This window comes from Leptodactylus fuscus, chromosome 4 (assembly GCF_031893055.1).
Source record: "Leptodactylus fuscus isolate aLepFus1 chromosome 4, aLepFus1.hap2, whole genome shotgun sequence".
Classification (NCBI taxonomy): domain Eukaryota; kingdom Metazoa; phylum Chordata; class Amphibia; order Anura; family Leptodactylidae; genus Leptodactylus; species Leptodactylus fuscus.
This window is the reverse complement of record NC_134268.1, coordinates 212,386,417-212,409,770: the sequence shown is the minus strand read 5'-3', so window position 1 is coordinate 212,409,770 and position 23,354 is coordinate 212,386,417. Positions and strand designations below refer to the sequence as shown.

The following is a 23,354-nucleotide window of genomic DNA, read 5'->3' as shown; positions in this document are numbered from 1 at the left end:
AAAGTACTTAAATACTGTGTAACACATACATGTTAGGTTTCCCTGTGTCCAAAATCGCCCGCTCTACAAATCTATAAAAATATTTTTCCTGTACGGTAAACGCCGTAGCGGGAAAAATAGTGAAAAGTGCCAAACCGCCATTTTTTCACTGTTTTAATTCTGATAAAAATTTGAATAAAAAGTGATCAAAGCAAAAGCATTTCCCGAAAATGGTAGAACTAAAAAGTACACCCGACCCTGCAAAAAAAGACGCCCTATGCATCCCCGTACACGGACGTATAAAAAAGTTACGGCTGTCGGAATATGGCGACTTTTAGAAAAAAAAATTTTTTAACACAGTTTTGGATTTTTTTTTTAAGGGGTTAAAATGTAAACAAAACCATATAAATTTGGTATCCCCGAAATCGTACCGAAACACAGAATACAGGGGACATGTCATTTTGGCTGCACAGTGAACGTCATAAAGCCAAAGCCCGTTAGAAAGTCGCAGAAATGCATTTTTTCTTCAAATCCACCCCATTCTGAATTTATTTCCTGCTTCCCAGTACATTATACAGAATAACTAATGGCGGCATCATGAAGAAAAATTTGTTCCGCCAAGATTAAGACCTCATATGGATCTGGGAGCGGAGAAATAAAAGAAGGAGGGGAGTCAAAAACGAAAATCAAAAATGCCATCGGCGGGAAGGGGTTAATTAACAGTATGTCAGACAGAGACAGGCACAAGTCGCAGCAGAGTAAGGGGCCTTGGCAGCAGGGGTCACTCACAAAGGCCTGTGCTCTGAGTGTCAAGTAGCGGTCATGTCTTGTCCAGCAACCCGATGGCCCTAGACCCTCCTGTGTCCTCAACCTGCCCCTGTTCTTTTCTGTTCCCTCAGCTAGGGAAATAATCTATGCAGTGGGCTCAGGGCCACTATACAGTTAGGAAGGCCTACTACAGGACAGTCAGCATCTAGTCTCCAGTCAATATCTGGGGGAGACATCTGCCGCTTCCTTCAGTAGGTGGGCAAGTAGCGATGAGGAGTGTGGGGTGGTAGCTGGTGTGGAGAGCAGTCAGGCTCCTGCCTCAGAGCCTGTTGAGGAGAACATCAGTGACCTGTAGACTTTACTGGAGGACGATGTAGCCAATCACAATTGGGAGCCGGGTGACAAAGCGTCTTCATCGTCATCAGGAGAAGATGGTTGCAGCTTAAACATGAGGCGTCAGTAGGGTGGCAGCAGTGGGAGGTCGGGTGGCCAAACGTGCCTGTAGTAGACCACCTGCATTGCAGCAACCTACTTACCCGGAAAGCAGTGGTGCAGGGGTTCACAGAGGCAGTGGCGCTAGCAGTCAGTTAGTGCGGAGTGTTGGGGGTAAAATCACCTACTCTGCGGTGTGGCAAAAAGCATAGTCAGGAGGAAGCCAGTGGTCGATGCACAAGAGAGGCGTCAGTGTTGGCAGCAGAGCGGGAGAGTCTTGCTAGAATACAGACAGAGCACAATAATCTCGAAAGGCAGGAAGTGCAAGGTTGGGTTTATATAGGAAGTTCAATCAAAGAACAGGGCGGAGTAAACCAGAGAGGCGGGAACTGAAACTAGAGGCACTGGGAACTAGGCTCAGATCAGCACAGGAGCTGTCCAGGAAGCTGAATAGCTCAGTTGGAAGCGCTGCAGCCTGGGACACTGAAGTCCCTGGGTTCAAGTCCTGACATTCTGCTCCCACCTCTGCACTCTGCCACTGGGTGACTGTATGGCCTCCCCATGCTACTACCACTGTATAGCCTCATAAGGCTGTTGCTACCTACACATTGTATCGACCTGCCGCTTTTTTGCCTACTCACTCTGCTGCCACCTGCGCACTCTATCACTGGGTGACTGTATGGCCTCCTCACGTTGCTCCACCTCCACACTCTGCCGCTGGGTCTCTGTATGGCCTCCTAAGGCTGTTGCTACCTACACATTATATCGATTTGCCACTCTGTGGCCTGCTGACACCTCTGCACTCTTCCACTGGGTGACAGTATGGCCTCCTCACACTGCTGCAGCCTCCACATTCTGCCACTGGGTCACTGCATGTCCTCACACTGCTGCAACCTCTTCACTCTGCCACCGTGGCCAAATGATTGAAGTGTGCAGCGGTTCTAAGACCGAAGCCTATCATGTGCGTGTCATACTCATTCACTGAATTGTTTATCTACCACAGCAGCCTCCCCATGTGTGTTACTGCAAGGCCCAGTGTTCTACACCACTATACAGGTTCTCTGCAGCCAGGAAATTGCTGTTTTGTAACGTTACTCGCACCAAACCACTCTGGCGGGAAGCAAATCTTTTTGGGAAATCTGGAGAAGTGGCTGAATCGAATTTTCCAAAACTTTGCTCATCTCTAATTATTTTGTATAAGACACCAATAGATGCTGTTTTGTCCCACGGATTCCATGACTGACTGACCCACAGAATCAATGACGAAATCCACAGGGACAGAATTTGGAGAGGAATCTGTGATGTGGAAGACTAACTCAAATTCCTTTGCAAATTACGGCCTGTGAACCTAGTCTTAGCCTAACTATTTGCAAGGTCATAAGAATTGTGGCTCTTTACAAGAGACGATTGGTTATTACTAGAGATGAGCAAGTACTGTTCGGATCAGCCGATCCAAAGAGCACGCTCCATAGAAATGAATGAATGCACCTGGTACTTCCGCTTTGACGTTGGCCGGCCGCTTAACCCCCCGCGTGCCGGCGACGTCCATTCATTTCTATGCGAGCGTGCTGTTCGGATCGCTCATCTCTAGTTATTACTGCATTTTAGTCATTAATGACATCCCCCTTATTGTGACTCCATCTTCACCACACTGTACACTGGAGATTTGGGGAAAGCGCCCCGATCTCCAATATTATAAAAACAGTGACACTATGAACTCTGTGTCTCAAGATGTTATGATGGCTTATTTTCTGAAAAAACTGAAAAATGCATTGCATGATATTAGGCTGAACTGGATACACAAGCAGAATTAGAGTTCAAGGACTCTTTGACAACTACCTAATGGGATTTTTTTTTCTCTTCCTATGGATCCACATTCTTGCATTTCTTACATAAATCCCCAGGCTCCTGAGTGATTCTGGTCCTCTAGCTTTTCACATTTTAGTGGAAATGGTTAATTCCCTGGGTTCTGTTGCTTCTCAGGAGTTCTTAGCAGCTTTTTAGCTCAGGCTGCTCTGCTAATTTAGGGTAGGGCCAAATAATGTGGCAAATGAACTGGCACGAGCCGTTTTCCTGCCACTTAATTGTCTGAATAAGACTAAGTTACGCCCAGACGGGTTTTACATTTCCAAAGAATGTTGTCCTGCTGCATACGTATTATTTCGTGCAAGTCCTGTTATTGTTTTGCTATATCTTAGCTACCGAACTTGTTGCTAGCATGGGCTAGTATTCTAAAACTCTCCTTTCATTACTCTTTGGATTGACTTTGGCCTGCTCTTGACCTTGTTTTCTCTTAATGCTGCTTCCATTATTTAGAAATCTTTTTGTCAATATGCAAATTAACTCTTTCGAGCAATGACTATGGCAACACCCTCATTGCTCCAAATAGATCATTTGCATGTTGACAAGAACAGTCATATTTTGGCAACAATTCACAAAGCCCCATTTGATTCAGGTGACCCTAACCTATCTATCTACAGGCAGGGTATGCTGAGTTCTGCTGACAGACTCTCTTAAAACCTCTAGCATTGTTTTCCAATGCTGAAAAAGGAAATGCACTTGGTGAGAGTTATCAAGCAAAATGCACCAAAAAACTGTATAACATGCGTCATACCACATTTTTCTTCCATGTTTGGCTCCCTCTTAGAAGTTCTGGTGAGGGTGTCTATGTGGTTTGCATACCCCGTGAGGCTAGGCATCCTCCCCCTAGTAGTTGACCATAACAGGATGATGGGAAGAATATCCAAATCTGACTTCCATGATGTAATTAGGATGCCAGTGCCTCAGGCATACACACCACTAGAGGGCACTGACTGAGAATGTACAAGTCTTTCTTCCATGATGTTATTAGGAAGAGTCTCAGTCAAACAAACCTATAGAGGGCGCTCCCTTTAACATCATGCCGACCTTCTGAGAGGCCTTAGTTTGCAATGATGTTGGGATTTTACCAGATACAGTCTTCTCAGCCAAGGACAGCTGTTTCGATGTATTTGCATCTCATCAGCTTGGCGCAGAGAGGACTGATCTGGCAGAGGTGAGAGGCTTAGACAGGGTTGAGGGGATATCGTCACTCCATAGGGAGAGACCACCATATAGGTGTGTGGAGTCTTATTAAGCCATGAGCGCTCCACTGTGCAAAGGAACATGGGAAGAATATGCAAATCTGACTTCCATGATGTAATTAGGATGCTCCCTCTATTGGATTTGCTGACTGAGACTCTGTCTTCCTAATTACATCATGGAAGTCAGATTTGCATATTCTTCCCATGTTCCTTTGCACAGTGGAGCGCTCATGGCTTAATAAGACTCCACACACCTAAATGGTGATTCTCTCCCTATGGAGTGATGATATTCCCATAACAGGATGTACATTTAGAATGCGCCCCTGAGGGAGGAGATATAGAAAGTTGGACTCTGTACATACCTGAGTTTCAGGGAGTGGCATCTGTCTGTGTATTGCTTCCAAAGTACGATATGTGAAAAGAGTTTCTTGTTTTCATACGAAGAGGAAAGAAAAGAAAGGGTAGAAGAAAGGTGAAAACATTTTTTTACAAGGTTTCTTGTGCCTTTTCTTCAGGAAGGAATCTTAGGTGTATATGTTCTGCCATCCACCTCACTCTTAGTGCTGGTGTCTGCCTTGCAGGTAGGTGTGCTGACTCTTTACTTTCATGCCTGACCAGATCACTTGTGCCATCCCTTCTCAATCATATGCCCGCCATTTGTTCCACTGTACATGAAACCTCCTTCATTGTAAGTAATTTCTGTTCCGGTATTGCTCACCTCTACATTTTGACACTAAATATGTATTTTCATTGATAGTTACTATCAGGTTGTCTTCAGGGGTGCAGTTGCAAAAATAAGGTCACATCTCGGGGGATACAACATTAATGGCACTTCAGATTTGTAAAAGCAGCATGGCGTCCAAAAAACAATCCATAACTCTGTGCTCCAAAAGCCAAATAGAGCTCCTTCCATTCTGTGTCCAAACTGCAGTTTACATCCACATATGACAACGTTAATTGGGGTGTTCCGAGTACCACAATGTCATATAAGTTGGCATAAGCTGTTTGGGCACACAACTAGGAGCAGGATGGAAGTTTCAGTTTGGATTTTATAACATGGATGGTTTGGTTTTTGGATGCCATGTTTGCAGATCCCCTGAGGTGGCAGTACCATTTATTATTCCGTACAATTTACTGCATTTGTGTGACTCTAACGGGCTTTGTTTTTTTGGCATTTACTCTGCAGCCACAATGACATCACCCTGTATTCTATGTTTCGGTATGTTTCTGTGGATACCAAATTTATATAGTTTAATTTACATTTTAACCCCTTAGCAAAAATCTAAAACTTTGTAAAAAAAAAATTTAATCTAAGGGTCCATTCACACGGAGTAACGTGCCGCGTGATGTGGCACGTATACAACGTGTGAGACTTTGCACGCCGATAAAGCTCCCATTGATTTCAAGTAGAAAACTGACAATTTGGATTAAAGGTGTTTTCCAAGCCAGTGAGTAAGCACTGCCTGGAGCTGATCAGATAATATGCAAACGTATGTACACAACCCAATGAGGGTTAGCGTGTGTTTACACAGAGAGATAACAGACCTGGCTGAGATAAACTGCTGTAAGAGCAGTGTAATATAGTATGTGAACATAAATTCATAACAGTCGTGAAGCCATGTCATTTACCAGGATAAAAAGTAGCCTATGTTTTAATCGAGGTTACAATCTATCTATGTGCAAAATTTCATTCAAATCCGTTCAGCGGTTTTTGCGTGATTGAATAAAAAACATCCAAACTTTCACGTAATAGGATAGGATTATAGGATTATAATTAGTAGTAGGATTAGTAGGATAGGATTTAATATCAACGATGACATCTAACCATTGTAAGGGTGTGAACCTAGAGGGCTCTGTAGAGCGAACCAAAAAGCAGGTTTAAAAAGGACTCTGACCACACCCAGAGAGAGAAAAGGGGGCTCTACTCCAGAGGGAGTGCACACAGCAGGAGAGTGCTGCTGGTGGCCTGCAGGAGCAGGTGGACTGGACCAATTGGAGACAGGCAGGAGGTCTGTCCCAAGAAGGCTGGATTCCAGAAGGAGCCCAACTCCAGAGAAGGAGTGTTGTTAGTGACCTACCTGCAGAAGCAGGTGCACTGTGGACCAGTTGGAGCCAGCGCCCAGCGCCACCAACACCTCTGTAAATCCAGGAAAACCGCTTACCTTTGATGCTAAATAACCCCCAATAGTCACACCATCTTTTACGTCTGTATGCAAATGCCCACTGCTCAATCTCTGCATTGGCCTCTCAACCACAGTTACTTTCATTAGTGACATACCAACATCGTATCTCAGCTTCTTCTTGCTATAAGCATCAGGTTGTAAAACAATTTTTACCTCTTCTCTTCGAGTTGACAGTATTACTTCCTGACTCCCACTTCAGATAACATGGAGAGATTATTCACTACTTGTCCACCAGACCTTTGACTACAGACAGGTACAGAAACACCGTTACTCACAATCACTGTTCCCAATAGCGTGCACGAGTGGGCGGCAGCTCACCTATGGCAGCCGCCCCGCTCAGCCAGAATTAATGCCCGTGCACCCAGGAGGACAGGCAGCAACTAACGGATTGCTGTCTGTCCTCCTGAGCATACCTCCCAACCGTCCTGGTTTCCACAGGACATTCACGATTTCGGTGACGTGTCCCGCGGTCCTGGTTGGAGGGAGGAATGTCCCGATTTCAACTCAGATCTGCATCCGGGAGCAGAGATGGAGGGGGGACGTGAAACTCGGGGCAGATGAAGGGTGTATATGAAACTGGGGGAGAGATAGAGGGGGGACATATCATTTATGGGTGACTGTAGGAGGATTATACTGTGTGGGAGCACGTGAAAAATTAATGAGAATGAGTGGAGTCAACATAAAAGTGGGCGGAGCCAAATTTGCCGCGGCAAGCTGTGCACGCCGCACATTTTATCAAATCTTTCTACTTTTCAAAAGTTGGGAAGCATGCCTGAGTGCCGGGTCGGCCCGTCACTTTCCTGAGCACCAATCACGCTGTATGTTACATTGAGTGTGAAGTAACATACAGCGTGATTGGCTCATCACCACAACCTAATCTGCATGTCATTACTACTGGTGGTACTGTTTGGCCATCAGGTCGCCCATCATTGACGGAGCCTTGCCCAGCTCACTAGCTGTTCCACTCAGCAGCTTCCAGGGCTTAGAGGGAACATTGCTCACAATGTCTTCATACACTTTATTTGTTACGACAATACCCCCATGGTCAGTCTTCTTACGGACTTTGTTTTCACCCTTTTGAAGACTCTTCACTTTATTCAACAGTTACAATTGCAGTGTTATAAATTGTGCATCCTCTACTTCTGCAAAATCTTCCTTGGGAACTATACTGTTCACCTGAAGTTTTACACACTCATGTTGTTCCATTATAATCTGATCATTGTCATGACCATCACCGGACAGGTCACTTGTGTCTGTCTGACTTTTTTGCTCTCCTGTAACATCAAGGCAGAGACCAGGAAATGTACGCAGATTACATGCCACTTTTGTTTAATCAGTCAACTTGTGTATTACTATGTCTACTTCTGTAATGGGGCTTCTCTGCAAGGTCTCACAATATAGATAACATTCTACAACATCATTTCTTACTTATGTCATCTTGTAATTCCACTTTTCTTTTTCTGCCTCTATGCCGGCAGCTTTCTCTGTTTCTAACTCTTTCTGGAGCACATTAATCTCCCGATTCCAGGCGCAGGTTTTTAATAGTGTGGAGGCTTCATCCCCGTTCGTGCCGCAGTCCCCGTCTGCCTTGATCACTGTGCTACCTAAGCCGGGTAAGGACCCAGTCTGTCCAGTGAGTTACCGGCCTATTTCCTTAATCAACCTGGACGTTAAAATGTTTGCGACGTTATTAGCAAATCGTCTTTCCCCTTTCATGCCGGCTTTGGTCCACAGTGCTCAGGTGGGCTTTCTCCCGGGCCGGGAGGCACGGGACAATGTTTGTAAAACCGTCCTGGCTATTTCGGTTGCTCGCTCTGCTAAGGTCCCCCTCTACCTTCTCTCGATTGATGCCGAGAAGGCGTTTGACCGCATTCATTGGGGGTTTCTGCAGGAGACCCTTGCTCAGATTGGCGTAGGCTCCGGATTTTTGAATAAGATCCTTGCCCTTTACGGGAACGCGTCGGCGCGGGTGCGGGCGAACGGGGTTATATCGGATCCGTTCCCAGTCCATAATGGCACCAGTCAGGGCTGCCCACTTTCGCCGTTGCTCTTTGCCTTGGTGATGGAGCACTTGGCGGTGGCGTTGCGTCGTTGTCCGGATATTCATGGTATACAGTTGGGGTCCCGCATGGTTAAGGCGGCGTTGCATGCGGATGATCTTCTGTTGTACATTTCCGAGCCACGGGCGTCCTTCCCAGCTGCTCTGCGTGAATTTTCCCGTTTCGGTGCCCTCAGCAATTTCAAGGTAAATCTTTCTAAAAGCGAGGTACTTAATGTTTCTCTTCCTTCAGAGGCTTAGTTCCTAGCGAGTACTTTCCCTTTTCGATGGCAACCTTCCTCCTTTAGGTACTTAGGGATCCACATTTCCCCTGACCCTTCTTCCCTTTTTCAGCTTAATTATCTCCCTCTTCTGGATAAGGTTACTGCCGACCTACGCTCCTATGGTGCTCGTCTTCCCTCCTGGTTTGAACGCATTCATGCCCTCAAAATGGATGTCCTCCCTCGGTTTCTGTACTTGTTCCAGGCCCTCCCCATCCCTCTGCCACGTTCTTTTCTGGCGCGAGTTCAATCGCTGTTTGGGAGGTTCGTGTGGGGCGCCGCGCAGAGCAGACTTAAGTATGGCACCCTCACCAAGCGCAAGTCCAGGGGCGGCGCTGGCCTCCCGGATGTGCGTCTTTACTATCGCGCTTCGGTGCTGCTCCGTCTGTTTGACTGGCAGTTCCGGCGCAGTGATAAGCAGTGGGTGTCCATTGAGTTCGATTTGATCTCACCATCGCTTTCCTCTTGGCCGTGGATTCTGCCACACTTCCGCCCCAAGTCCCCCGGCCTCTACGTTCTCCCTTTGCACTTCCTGAGGGTCTGGAATCTGGTGTGCTCTAGTGGCCACTTGGCGCGTGTTCCAGGCCCTCTGACTCCCCTTTTTGATAATCCTATGTTCCCCCCAGAGTGCTCTGTGGATCGGTTCCTCTGTTGGAGTAAAGAAGGCGACGTTAGTCTCTGGGAGGTGGCGGGCGATTCTCCGCTTCTTCCCTTTGCCCAGTTTTGCGCCTCTCGCCCCAACCTGCACCTTTCTTGGTTGGAGCATGCCCAGCTTATTTCCTTTTTGAAGCGGTTCTCCCTTTCCTCTCAACTCTCCCCGCCGGCTCTAGCCCTTGAGTCGGCTCTCGGTGGCCGGTCCCCTCCTGCCCGCGCCCTGTATGACATTCTCCTCACAGACGCCACGGCGGAGCCCCCCTCCTACGTGGCTGCATGGCACTCTGACCTCTCTGTAAGTCTGTCATCTGCTGACTGGGATAAATCTTTCCTGCTTTCCCACAAGCTGGCCCTTCCATGTAGTGCGCAAGAGAGGAATTTTAAGATCCCGGCTGTTTCCGACCGGTGTTGGCGTTGTGGCACCGCTAGGGGCACTATGCTCCATATCTGGTGGGACTGTGACGTTCTGCGGCCTTTCTGGGATGCAGTGTTTTCGTTGTACTCCAAGGTAAGTGGGCACTCTATATCTGCCTCCCCGCAGTTAGCGCTCCCATCTGTCATTCCTGGTGAATTGTCTGCGATTAAGAAGGACCTCTTGGGGCATTTTCTCACGGCTGCCAGGGCTGTCATTCTGAGACATTGGCGCAACTCCACCCCCCCCTCCTTGCTTGAGTTCCTCCAGGAGTTCCTTCTTATACGGAGGATGGAGGCACTAGTGGCGGAGGACTCTACCGATTCCTCTAGGTTTGAGCGCCTCTGGCGGCCCTGGATCCTGTTTCAGGAGTCATCTGACTTTTCCGCTACCTTTGCTTGAGTGCGGCGTGGCCTTCTATCTTCTCTCCCCTCTGTTTGTCCTTTTCTTTTCTTGCCTCCCCCTCGGGTTTCGGGCCTGGTTCTCCCTTTACCGCTTTCTGTTTCTGTATTCACGTTTCTTATTTATTTTTTGTCTCTTGGCCCCCCCTTCCCCTGTTTGTTTTGAGATGTTTGTCTTGGCTGTTTTTTTTTGTTGTTTTTTTCTCTTTTTTTGTTTCTCCTTACCAATTCCCCTGTGTTTCTCCTTTTTTTCAGTCCCCCCCCCCCTTTTTTTCTTTGTTGCAGTGTTGTGCGTACACTGCTCTGATATTGCGGTTTGGGGCCTCCACCCTGGCCGCCCCTTTTGCCTGTTTATTTGCATTTTGGACGCTGCACTGCTTGTTACCTTCTGTTTGTGTGTTTTAATTTTGAAAAATCTTTAATAAAACCTGTTTATACATAATCTCCGATTCCAGCGCCAGAACTTTCTTCATTGCCACATTTTTCTCAGCAATCTCCAACTCAGTTTTTATTAGTGCATGTTGTAGGTCTTCCTCCTGTTTGTCCACTTGCATCTTTAGTTTTGCAGTAAGCATGACTTTTGGATATGGGATGTCCCTCATTCCTTCCTAAAAGCACCCACACTACAGTAAATATTGACTTTGGAATAAATTCACAAAACACTTTATTTTAACCCCTTAAGGACCAGGCCATTTTTTGGTTTCGCATTTTCGTTTTTCCCTCCTCACATTTCAAGAGCCATAACTTTTTCATTTTTCAGTTCACAGAGTCACATGATAGCTTATTGTTTGCGGGACAAATTGTACTTTGTAATGGCACCATTCAATATGCTGTGCAATGTACTGGGAAGCTGGAAAAAAATTCAGAATGAGGCGCAATTGGAGAAAAAATGCATTTGCGCCATTTTCTTATGGGTTTAATTTTTACAGCATTCACTGTTTGGTACAAATGACATGTTACCTGTGTTCTACGTGTCAGTACAAACGCGGTGATACCAAATTTATATAGTATTTGAAATTTTTTGATACTTTTAAAAAAATGATAAACTTTGCAAAATAGAAAAAAAATTTTGTGTCATCATGTTCTAACACCTGTAACTTTTTCATATTTCCATGTATGGAGCTGGTTGTGGTGTCTTTTTATGCGGGACAAGATGACGTTTCTATTGATACCATTTGGGGAAAGATCCGATGGTTTGATCACTTTTTATTCAATTTTTTATAGGAGGCAAAGTGTTGAAAAAAACGCTTTTTGGCTGTTTTTATTTTTTTTGCCGCTACGCCGTTCGCAGTACGGGATAAATGTTTTAATATTCTAATAGTTCGGGCATTTTGGAGCGCGGGGATACCTAATATGTTTATGTTTAATGTTCTTTAATTACTTTTATAGCTGATCTAGGGAAAGGGGGGTGATTTGAACTTTTATATTTTTTTTATTTTTTTAATACTTTTAAAAACTTTTTTTTTCTTCTGTTACATTTATGATCAGACCCCTTAGGTACCTTGAAACCTAGGGAGTCTGATCGCTCATACTATTCACTGCAATACTACAGTATTGCAGTGAATAGGAAAATCGCAGCACTTCTATTAGACGAGGCCTCTGGCCTCTAATAGATCTCATGCAGAGACAAGCCTGGAAGCCTTCAATAGGCTTCCGGCTGTCAGAGCAACCGATCACCGCCCTCTTGTGACGTTCAGGAAGGCGGCGATCGGCAAAACATGGCGGCGCCCATGCCGCCGGCGCCGTTTACACACTGCGGTCACGTTTGACCGCAGTGTGTAAAGGGTTAACAGCAGCGATCGGCTCGGGCACCGACCGCTGCTGTTAGTGGCAGGTCCTGGCTGTATTATACAGCCGGCATCTGCCGTGTATGGAGCGAGCTCAGCGTGTGAGCTCGCTCCATACATCCCCATGCGACCCATGACGTACAGTTACGTCAAGGGTCGCTAAGGGATTAAGTGTCAAAATGGCCACAGCTTTATTAAACTCACAGAAGTAAAATAATGACAGAAGGAGTCAGGTGAAGTGCTAGACCATTGGGATTCACGAACACTGTGAGATCCCCAGCTGTCTGACATACAGCACCCGGCCAGACAGCAATAAATAAATAAAGGGGGGCGGCACGCTCCGGCTTGCAATTCTAGCAGAGCCAGTACACTTTAAGGGCACCAACGACCCTGTGCTTAACCCCTGTGCCCGCCCCTGGATGACGTTACTATTACGACATCCTTCAGGCTGCCTTTTTCCAAAGCTCAGCCTGTTCACCACCATGAGGTTGTGAACTCTGTTAGTTAAAATAAGTCCACAATAATTTGCCTGCAACTTCCACCTGACTCCTCAACCGCCACAGAAGAGGCCATTTGACAACTTAAATGGACTCGACCGCCACCAAACTGAGTAGGAATGCACTAGCCTCTAGAAACCTTACATACTACAAGTCTCCATACTACCTGCCCGACAATACCAAGCTATGAATGTGGCTGAAAATGTAACTAAAGTGATCTGGCTGTAGTCAGAAACTAAAGAGAAATAGACTATAATAGTGAAATTGCTATAAGCCAGTATACATGGGGATATTGCCATACCACAAACACATAATTGACAACCATTTATGCACATAAGTACATACTTCCCACTTATGAGGTGTGAGGTCCCACTTATGGTGGTAACCGTATAGACATGATATAGATGTACATACCATGTCTCCCAGCCAAGGACAGCTGTTTCAATGTATTTGCATCTCATCAGCTTGGCGCAGAGAGGACTGATCTGGCAGAAGTGAGAGGCTTAGACATCATGGTTTTGTGAACCATTACATTAAAATTTTCAGGGTTCACAGTCTACTGCCTTTGGGTGTACTATTTTAAATTCCTTAAAGAGAACCCTCTCTAGTGGTTCTGCTAGCCAAATCCCCATCATTGTGCTTCTGGAGGGACATGAGAGAAGCACCTTTATGTCTTACTAGCTGTTACCCGCGACTTCGTCTGCGGTGATTGTAGCAGTGGGTATATACAGGCGTGGGTAAGGTTTTCGTAGTGTGTATAAGGTATGGGATATGAAATGTAACTTTGTATCTTGTTTTTGCTGTAATTCAGGGAATATGTGAGACTTTTGTGTTGAAGGTAATTTGTATTTGAGCTGCTATATGTACGGTGTTGTGAGAAACTTTACATAGTGGCTTTGGGACAGAAGTATTTGAAGTTAACCCTTTCCCGCCGATGGCATTTTTTGATTTTTGTTTTTGACTCCCCTCCTTCTAAACCCCATAACTTTTTTATTTCTCCGCTCCCAGAGCCCTGTGAGGTCATTTGACCCCTTAAAAAAAATCCAAAACTGTGTTAAAATATTATTTTTTGAAAAGTCGCCATATTCCGACAGCCGTAACTTTTTTATACGTGCGTATACGGGGATGTATAGGGCGTCTTTTTTTGCGGGAACGGGTGTACTTTGTAGTTCTACCATTTTCAGGAAATGTTATTGCTTTGATCACTTTTTATTCAAATTTTTAGCAGAATCAAAACAGTGAAAAAATGGCGGTTTGGCACTTTTGACCATTTTTCCCGCTACGGCGTTTACCGAACAGGAAAAATATTTGTATAGCTTTGTAGAGCGGGCGATTTAGGACGCGGTGATACCTAACATGTATGTGTTTCACAGTTTTTAACTACTTTTATATGTGTTCTAGGGAAAGGGGGGTGATTTGAATTTTTTATCCTTTTTATTTATTTTTTTTATATTTTTTTTACTTTTTTTAAACTTTTTTTTGCATTTATTAGACCGCCTAGGGGTATTGACATGGGTGGGCGGTGTCGCGGATTGTCAGAGTGGTGGGGGTCGGCAAACATGGCTGCTCCGGAGCGTTAAAGAGAGCCTCCTGGAGAATCGCTAAGGTGAGGGGCAAAGTGGTAAAGTATATGTATATGAGATTGTGTGGGGTTAGGGGCGAGGCTGTAGAGGGCAATAGGAATTTTGTGGCTTGCTATGGTCCAAAGTGTGTGAGATTGCAGAGATGGTGGTGTGAGTTTGGGTTTTGTGGGGGTCCTGGCACAAACGTATGTGCGCTATTGTGACGAAAAGTAGCCTATTGTTTAATCGAGTGTAATGACTATGTTTGTGGAAAATTTCAGCCAAATCGGTGGAGCGGTTTTTCCGTGATTGAGGAACAAACATCCGAACATGCAAACATCCAAACACACAAACCCACAAACTCACAAACTTTCACATTTATAATATTAATAGGATATATAGAAAAATGAGTTTCTGTCTGTTCTTTATGCACGAGCAAACAACTGGACTGATCCTAACCTAATTTGGCACACAGGTACATCAGGTGTCTGGAAGGTTTTATGCTGGGTCTCCACTCTCTAGGACGTACTGTATCTAGATACGCTATTCCCAAAAAATGACCTGCATTTGCCAATACAAGCCTGAAAGTCTTCATTCATATTTTAGCTGCCATAAATAGAGATGAGCAAGTACTGTTCGGATCAGCCAATCCGAACAGCACGCTCCATAGAAATGAATGGATGCACCTGGTATTTCCGCTTTGACGGCGGCCGGCTGCTTAACCCCCTGCGTGCCGGCTACGTCCATTCATTTCTATGCGAGCATGCTGTTCGGATCGGCTGATCCGAACAGTACTCGCTCATCTCTAGCCATAAACACTGCCACATGTCCCTTATCAGCCAATCAAAGCTTGCAGGCACTTAGTCTCGACATACACACAGCTTTACTCCAGGTTTCCAAAACAACCCTGCCACTTTTCTTCACTGCTGTAGGTCAGCTTAAAGGGGCAGGGTGCTGTGGATTACACTGTTACACCCAGCTTTACTCCAGGTTTCCACAACAACCCATCGCAGGTTTTTCACTGATCGAAAAGTACTCAGTTAACTACTTTCCTCTCTGCATGACTCGTGCAGACACCGCACGGAAAACACACGGACCCCATTATGGCCTGAGCGGTTCATTTGCTTTCATAAGCTCACTGATTGTCAATTCGTTTGGTATTCCGTTTGGGGGTACCCAAGCAGACACCCCAAATGAAATACTGAATGCAGATGCAAACCAGGCCTAAGGTATGAACCCCTTTGCCCTACTGCCAAATGTGCAACAAAATGTTCAAAGCAGTTACAGGGACTTGCGAACCAGTAGAATTAGAACATTTAGGTGAATGGTGCTGAAATTACTATTGCTTTATATATGAATAATATCCTTTATCTTTACCTTTAAAACATTTATTTTTATTTTTAGGAATTTCTACAGTCATAGCTTCAAAATGGATGATTTATCGAATCTGCCTACCAGTATAGATGAATGGACAAGAGGTCATGTCAAATTATGGGTTACTGGAAAACTAAAACTTGGCCCTGACATTGCTGACATTCTATACAATGAAGATGTGAATGGAAACATCCTAAAGATATTAACTAAAAAAGACTTCTGCGATATGGGAATTAAACAAGGACCTGCCTGCTTATTAGTCTATAGCCTAAAGGAACTTGCTGCACAACCTAAAGACATTGTACAAACAGAGCAAAACAATTCTGTAACACCATTAGGGAACGCAAAATCAAATAATGTCAAATCAAAAGAAACTCCACCACAAGGAATAGAGTATCCTGAAGCAAACAGCTCTGATGATGGTCAAAGTTTTATACGAATAAATGAAAGTGAATCCCATCCTAAAAAACATCTTCTTCCATCTGAATCAGGCACAACCCAAACACAACCCAAAGACATTGCACAAATCTGTACAAATATTGTAAGTGAGCAACAAACAGAGCAAACTAATTCTGTAACATCATTAGGTAATGTACAATCAACTGTCAAAATAGAAGAAACTCTACCCAAAGGAATAGAGAGTCGTGAAGGAACCCACTCTGATAATGGTCAAAGTTTTGTACAAGTAACACCTTACCCATTTGATACAATCCATGAAAGTGAATCCTATCCTAACAAACATCATTTACCATCTGAGTCTGGCACAACCCAAACACAACCCAAAGACATTGCACAACTCTGTACAAGTATTGTAAGTGAGCAACAAACAGAGCAAACTAATTCTGTAACACCATTGGGTAATGTACAATCCACTTTCAAAATAGAAGAAACTCTACCCAAACGAATAGAGAGGCCTCAAGGAATCCACTCTAATAATGGTCAAAGTTTTGTACAAGTAACACCTTATCCATTTGATACAATCCCTGAAAGTGAATCCTATCCTAACAAACATCATTTTCCATCTGAGTCTGACACAACCCAAACACAACCCAAAGACATTGTACAAATCTGTACAAGTATTGTAAGTGAGCAACAAACAGAGCAAACGAATTCTGTAACACCATTAGATAACATAGAACCAAATAATATCAAAATAGAAGAAACTCTACACGAAGGGTTAGAGAGATCTCAACCAAACAGCTCTGGTAAAGGTCCAAGTTTTGTAAGAGTAACACCTTACCCCTTCGATACAATTCATAAAAGCAAATCCTATCCTAAAAACCATCTTCTTCCATCTGAGTCAGGCACATCTAATTATATAGACCCAATTCATGAATACAAAGGGTTTAACAACATAGAAGGTATCGAAGAAGAAAAGATAAAGATGAAATTCTGCAATGAAGTCTTTAAGTTTGCAGCTGCATGTATGAATGCACGGACAAATGGAACCATCCATTTTGGAGTGTTAGACGACCCACATGGACAAATTATTGGTGTTCCTGTAGACAACAGTGAGACTTATGTCAAGTATATTAATGATATGATGAAGAAATACTTTCGAAAAAATCAATTACATATAGCAAAAAAATGCATTCGTCCACCCCGTTTTGTCAGTGTCCTACGTGACTATAACACTAATTCAGAACACTCTGATTTAGTTGTTATAGAAGTAGATGTGGTTCCCGAGCATGCTCACTGTAACTCACAAATATTTGAAACATCACATTATAGTTTTGAAGACAAAACCTGGAAAAATAAATGTTTTCTTCGAGATGGGGGGAATTCCAAAGACATTTTGCCAGATCTTCAAAAAAATCCCAGGTTAAAATCTGAAATAATATCTAGGGATGATGATAGAAAAAGAGCAGAAGACAAGAGAACAGAAAAGATAAAGTGTAACGAAGTCGAAGGCTCTAAACTTGCTAGTTTACTAACAGGAAACCGAGGCTCATTGGATAGTTCCTTGTATAAATGGTACATTTTGGTTGCTAATAAATGCCATAAATCCCATATGGGGCATTTAGGCTTCATTCAGGAAATAAACTGGTTTGCTATTCTCGACTTTGATCCAGAGTCAGTCACAAATGGTTTATGTAAAGTCTACAAAGAAAAGAGGAATCCAAATTTACATTTTCCTCATCAGTACCAAAAACTGGAAAATGTCACGCAGGAAAATATCGATGAACTTAAACTATATCAACAGCCCAGCTGGGTTTTCTGTAATGGTCGACTTGATCTTGAAAGTGAGGACTACAAACCACTAACTTATAGGAAGTGGCAACGGGAGAAAGCAGATGATGTCAGGAAACTGATTAGCTTTTTTTCCAGGAAAGACATAATGGAACCAGGAAAATTTCTAGTTGTGTTTTTGTTACTTTCTACTGTTGAGGATCCCGCAGACCCTATGATTGATGTTTTCAGTGCATTTTTCCAGAAGCTTAAAGGTATGAATGACATCTTATGTATTTGTGGAAGTGAAGAAACTTTTCAGAGATGGAAAGATTTGCAAGTAAAAATAGTAAGTGAGGAGGAGATGGAAGAGAGATGCATTTATAACCTGGGCATTGAAGATCTGAATGGGACAATTCTTAAACTAAAATCTACCACCCGTTCAGCTAGTCGCTTCTTACCATCACTCAATGGTTCCACAGTCATTTTACATAGAAAAGATGAAGACCTTATGACCTCTTTAGATATTCTTTGTGTAAATGAATGTCAGGATACAGAAATTGAGAAAAATAAAGATAGATTTAAAACATTTATGGAGGAACATGAAGAACATTTTTATAGAGGAGGGAAGGCAACATGGTGGAATTTCTATTTCTCATCCAGACATCACACTGGACAATTTATCAAAAGAGACATCCAGGCGGAATTGAAAGAAAAGATAGAATCTTGGTCCATAACTGAGAAACAAAGAAGTGTAAAGATTATTACTCTCTTTCATCACCCTGGATGTGGAGGGACCACAACAGCAATGCATGTCCTCTGGGAACTGCGAGAGAAATTCCGCTGTGCTACATTAAACCAAATAACTGATAACTTTTTAGATATCGCAAAGGAGGTGGTCAGCTTGGCAGTTCATGGATTACCAAATAACAATGAATTTTATCGAGTCTTACTGTTTGTGGATGATTATGAAGATGAGGAAAGTGTATATGCTTTACAGAATGACATCCGATCAGCAATTGCAGAACGACATATAAGATACGAGACCCCAGTTGTGATCATATTAAACTGTGTGAGATCTCAGGACCCCGAGGAAAGAGCAAAATCCAATCCAGGCAGCGTTGCTTTGACATATAAACTTTCCAAAGAGGAACAAAGAGCTTTTGAAACAAAATTAAAAGAAATTGAAAAGCAACATGGAAACCCAGATAACTTCTACTCATTTATGATCATGAAAAACAACTTTGATGAGAGCTACATTGAAAACACAGTAAGAAATATCCTAAAGGGCTTAAAAACTGCAAGTAAGACAACCAGACTCATTTCCTTTCTTGCCCTTCTTAACAAATATGTAAAAGATTCAACCATTTCTGTATCTATGTGTGAGGAGTTTCTTGGTATAGCGGCAAAAAAAACACCCTGGCTTCCGGAAAGCATTGAAGACACCGTGGGCTCTTACTCCACAATATTTATTCGCACAGAAATGGAAGAATATGGGAGATATGAAGGACTGCGAATAATCCACCCACTGATCGCACGTCAATGTATAGAGGAGTTACAGAGCACATATAAGATACAGCAGAGTAGTATAATGTTAGACTTGTTGCAAACCAATGTGTTCTATGATACTGGAATTGGCAGGGACATTTTAATGAAAAACATGCAAAGTATGCTACTCACAAGACATCGGAAGGAACATGGAGATGAAACGGATACATTGTTTTCCCCTTTAATTGAGGAAATACAAAAGGCTGAGAAAAGCCCAACAGTAGAAAAGGTTCTAAAAGAAGGTGCAGAGCGATTTAACCAGAACCCCTTTATAGTTCAAGCATTAGCAAGACACTTCTACATTAGAGAAAAGAACTTCAGCGATGCCTTAGATTGGGCAAACAAAGCAGTACGCATTGCACCTACAAACTCCTTTATTTTAGATACCTTGGGTCAGATCTACAAGAGCAAGTTAAAATCTATGATGGAAGCAATAAACAAAGATAATCCCATATCACCAGAAGAATTTGATGACCTACTAAAAACTGCATATACTGCATCAAAAGCCTTCAAGGAGTGTCAGGAACAAACAGAAAAGACAGAAACTGAGAGATCTCAATATGAAAGCTCCAAGTCTAGACATTACAGTGTGTACAATACAGCAGGGTATCTGGGTCAGATTGAAGTCTGCTTATATACAGTAGAGATTCTGAATTTACCATGGTTAAAGTCAAATGACAGTCTATCTAGAAAACACTTGAGACAGTACTTGTCTGGTAGATGGGATATCTCAGTGGACAATGTCAGCAAAGGTTATGAGGGGTTCATTAATGTTCTCAGTGACCATCGACCATTTCTAATGAAACTAAAAGATTGTTTGAAAAAAGCGTTTGATTTCTTCCAAGATTATTTTGTGTACATGAGGCAAAAGACTATAAATAAGGAAAACTCTGAACTTTATATACGTGAAATAGTCACCAGACATCGTAGAACATATAATAAACATTTCTGTGATTATTATGATATAACGCAGATGACCAATGAGGAAATCCAAAGAAAGAAGAGCGTTCCTTTACGTATAGAGCAGTACAGGGCATGTTTGGAAAAGTACAATGCGGATAGGTTCTCAGGAATCTTAGAATATCTCACAGACCATGGGAAAGATGCTAGGAAAGATGCTGGAAAGATGCAGAACATTGTTAAAGCATACACTTATATATTAGAAAACCCAACACAAGATTCAAAGATGCTTCTTAGAGACAGACAAAATTTCATCTTGGCAAATATTGTACTTCATTGCATTTCTCCAAAATCTCCTGAGATTAAATCAGTGGAAACATTAGAAAAGCATCTACAAGAGATCATGAAGAATATTGGGCTTCACCACAAATACCCAGAACCCTATTTCTTGGCCTCACTACTTTTTTGGCCCAAAAACCTTCACCAACTGGATTCCAATTCTGAGCTCATAGAAAAATATGTCATCTCCATGAAGCAAGCTTTCAGTGGCAATTACAGGCACATGTATCGAACCAAGCAGCCCTTAGCGCAATTCTATCTGGGTGAACAGGCTGGCTTAAAAAGGCTCATTCACAAAGGAAAAATTGATCGAGTCTTTTCAAAATCTGATCAACCAATATCTGATTTAAATTCCCTGTGGCTAAGTGGAGAGATCTGGAAGAAGAAAGAGATTAAAGATCTCCTACTGCTTGTACATGGCAGAGCTGAAGCGGACGTGATCTATGTGGAGTGCGGCAATAAAATCAAGATTCCGGTTCGTCCTGTGTATCTCGGGCAGCTTAGAAGTGGCAGAAGTATTGAGCGAGTGACTTTCTACTTGGGATTTTCAGTCAATGGGCCAATTGCATATAACATAGAAAGCATATGAACAACTTGTTGAATTACCTGTTCTGTTTAGCAGTGCACCATGTGAAAATTTTAAGTCTCTGACCAAAGACAGTACATGTCTGTAATAGTAATGTGTCTCGCAAGTGCACTAGTTACACCTTTGCAGTTAACTTTTATATGTAGAAATTTGCAGCTACACAGTACAACAAACTTCCAAGAATGTTTTAACATGTTGTAATCTTAATGAAATTATAGCTTGCATTACATATTCAGAAAAAATACTTGATTGTTTGCAATCTGTTCTGTGTGTCATTGAGACATAAATGTTGATTTCCTATAATTGTATCTATAAGAAAACAGCCGAGCACTGAGGGTAAGTTCACACGGGGTTTTTTGGTCAGGATTTTGAAGCTATATTTGCCTCAAAATCCTAACCAAAAAGACGACTGGAGCCGGTCAGTTTTTTTTTTTCGGGAGTCGGAACAAAAAAGAAGCGAAATGCTCATTCTTCAGGTGTATTCGCCTCGCCACATCCGCCTGTAGACACTCCCTTCCGACTAGGCCCATTCATTTTGTCCTAATCTGGAGTAGAATGTGCGACCGGCATCCAGTCGCAGCTACTCGTATTTTGGACCAGAACCTGAGGAGGTCTCCGTGTGAACTTACCCTAACACAACACAAGCCTAGTTACCATAAAGCCCATCCTTATGCTAATCCCGCATTCACACAACCATAGATTTTGCAGTGCCTAACCCACCCCCCGCCTAATAATCCTCATCAATCATTACTGATAGCAGCAGTGAATCAATAAATGGATATGTCCTTCTCTGATTCCTTGGAGATATTGTTGGAGAGTTCCCCATAACATTATGATATGATATGAGCATTTCATTATTATTATTATTTAATTATCCTCTTAGCGACCATTTACGCCATTGGTCATGAGGGGCTATATGGAGAGAGCTCATATACGGCGGGTTCAGCACCCTCCGCTATCAGTTCCATCACAGCCAAGAGCCTATTAATGCCTGTAATAAAAGGAAATGGATTTTACTACAAATATTATAATGTATTGCAGTGTATAGTATGAGCAATCAGGGTTCAAGGTCTCTAAGGGGTCTGAAAAGAAAAAAATTTTAAGGCTGAAGACCCACCAGCGCTGCACCTCCCATGAGGCGACCTGAAGCGACCGCTTCAGGCGGCGCTATGCCAGGGCCCCGGGGAGGGCGGCATTTTTGCTGACCTAAGCCAGTCCAGGACAAGCTGTCCTGGACTGGCTTAGGGTCACCGTCACTGAGAGGTGGATTGGGGAGGCCCCTCAGGCTCAGGCAGAGAGCAGGTCCTCTCCCTGCCTGCTAAAGACGCTCGCTCCGCTCGGCCCCGCCCATCCATGTGGCCCCACCCCCCTCCTCCAGGGAAGGGGGGGGGCTTTCTAACGCCTGCCTCAGGTGGCAGAAACAAATGGTTCACCCCTGAGACCCACATTGCAGAAATGCAACTTTTTTTTTTATAGAAGATTTTGCTGCGGTTCTGTCAGCCAAAGACAGAAGTGGATTGAGGAGAAGGCAAAAATACAAGAACTTCCTATATATTTCCCATTGCTTTTGTAACCATTCTTGGCTTTGACTCAATAACACAGAGTGGGGCCTTAGCCTAAAAGTATAAAAGCAAACAAAAAAATACAAAAGTTCAAATCGCTCCGCAAATACTTCAGGTCTCCAGTGCTCAAAAATGCCCAAATTATTAAAATATAAAAGTATTTATCCCATAGGATGAATGCGGTAGCGGGAAATTTTTTTAAAATAAATAAATAAAAATAGACAAATGGCCATTTTGCCATGGATCGCTAGCACCCGGAGTGGGCTGTTGTCCTGTTGTCATGACTGCCTATTGAAGACTTCTAGGCTTGTCTCCTATTCATCTGTATTGCAGGCTGCTTTATGCAGCCAGTATTTTGCATTGCATTAGTGATCGTATCCCCCCCCCCCCTGATTATAAAAGAATAAAAAAAAAAAAGAATTAAAAGCTGTAAATCCCTCCTTTCCCTATTTATATATATAAAAGTACAAAATGACTGTGATACACATACACATTAGGTATCCCTGTGTCTGAAAACGCCCGGTCTACAAAAATAAAAAAATATTTTTCCCATACGGTGAACATCATAGCAGGGAAAAAATAAAATCTAAAGTGTTCAACCTCCGTTTTTTTGTGTTATGCCTCTGATAAAATTTCAAATAAAATCATCAGAACAATAGACATTCTGCAAAATAGTATAACTACAAAAGTACACCCCGTCCCGCAAATAAAGACACCCTATATATCCCTGTACACAGAAATATTATATAAAAAAAATAAAAATTATGGGTGTCAGAATATGGCAACCTTTTTCCGCGAGCAGAAAAAAAAAAAAAAGATT

At 43.1% G+C, this 23,354-nt stretch overlaps 1 protein-coding gene across 2 annotated transcripts; it reads left to right on the top strand.

The window, feature by feature from the left end:
* Window positions 1–15,466: 15,466 nt before the first annotated feature.
* LOC142200982 (sterile alpha motif domain-containing protein 9-like) lies at window positions 15,467–20,985 on the top strand. Of its 2 annotated transcripts, none has more exons than XM_075271762.1 (2): window positions 15,467–15,755; window positions 16,521–20,985. In XM_075271762.1, exons 1-2 carry the CDS (start codon window positions 15,486–15,488, stop codon window positions 20,973–20,975), a joined length of 4,725 nt encoding a protein of 1,574 aa, XP_075127863.1. In that variant the 5' UTR covers window positions 15,467–15,485; the 3' UTR covers window positions 20,976–20,985. The 2 variants fall into 2 exon arrangements, with proteins under 2 accessions (XP_075127863.1, XP_075127865.1); XM_075271764.1 differs by having other exon boundaries at window positions 15,467–15,852; window positions 16,642–20,985.
* The last annotated feature ends 2,369 nt before the right edge of the window (window positions 20,986–23,354 follow it).

What these genes read in the sequence shown, in the direction of transcription:
- LOC142200982 (XM_075271762.1), top strand. Translation starts at nt 15,486, where the DNA reads ATGGATGATTTATCGAATCTGCCTACCAGTATAGATGAATGGACAAGA. An exon ending in AAACAGAGCAAAACAATTCT is followed by an intron (nt 15,756 to 16,520) that starts GTAACACCATTA and finishes ATTGTAAGTGAG; the next exon opens with CAACAAACAGAGCAAACGAA.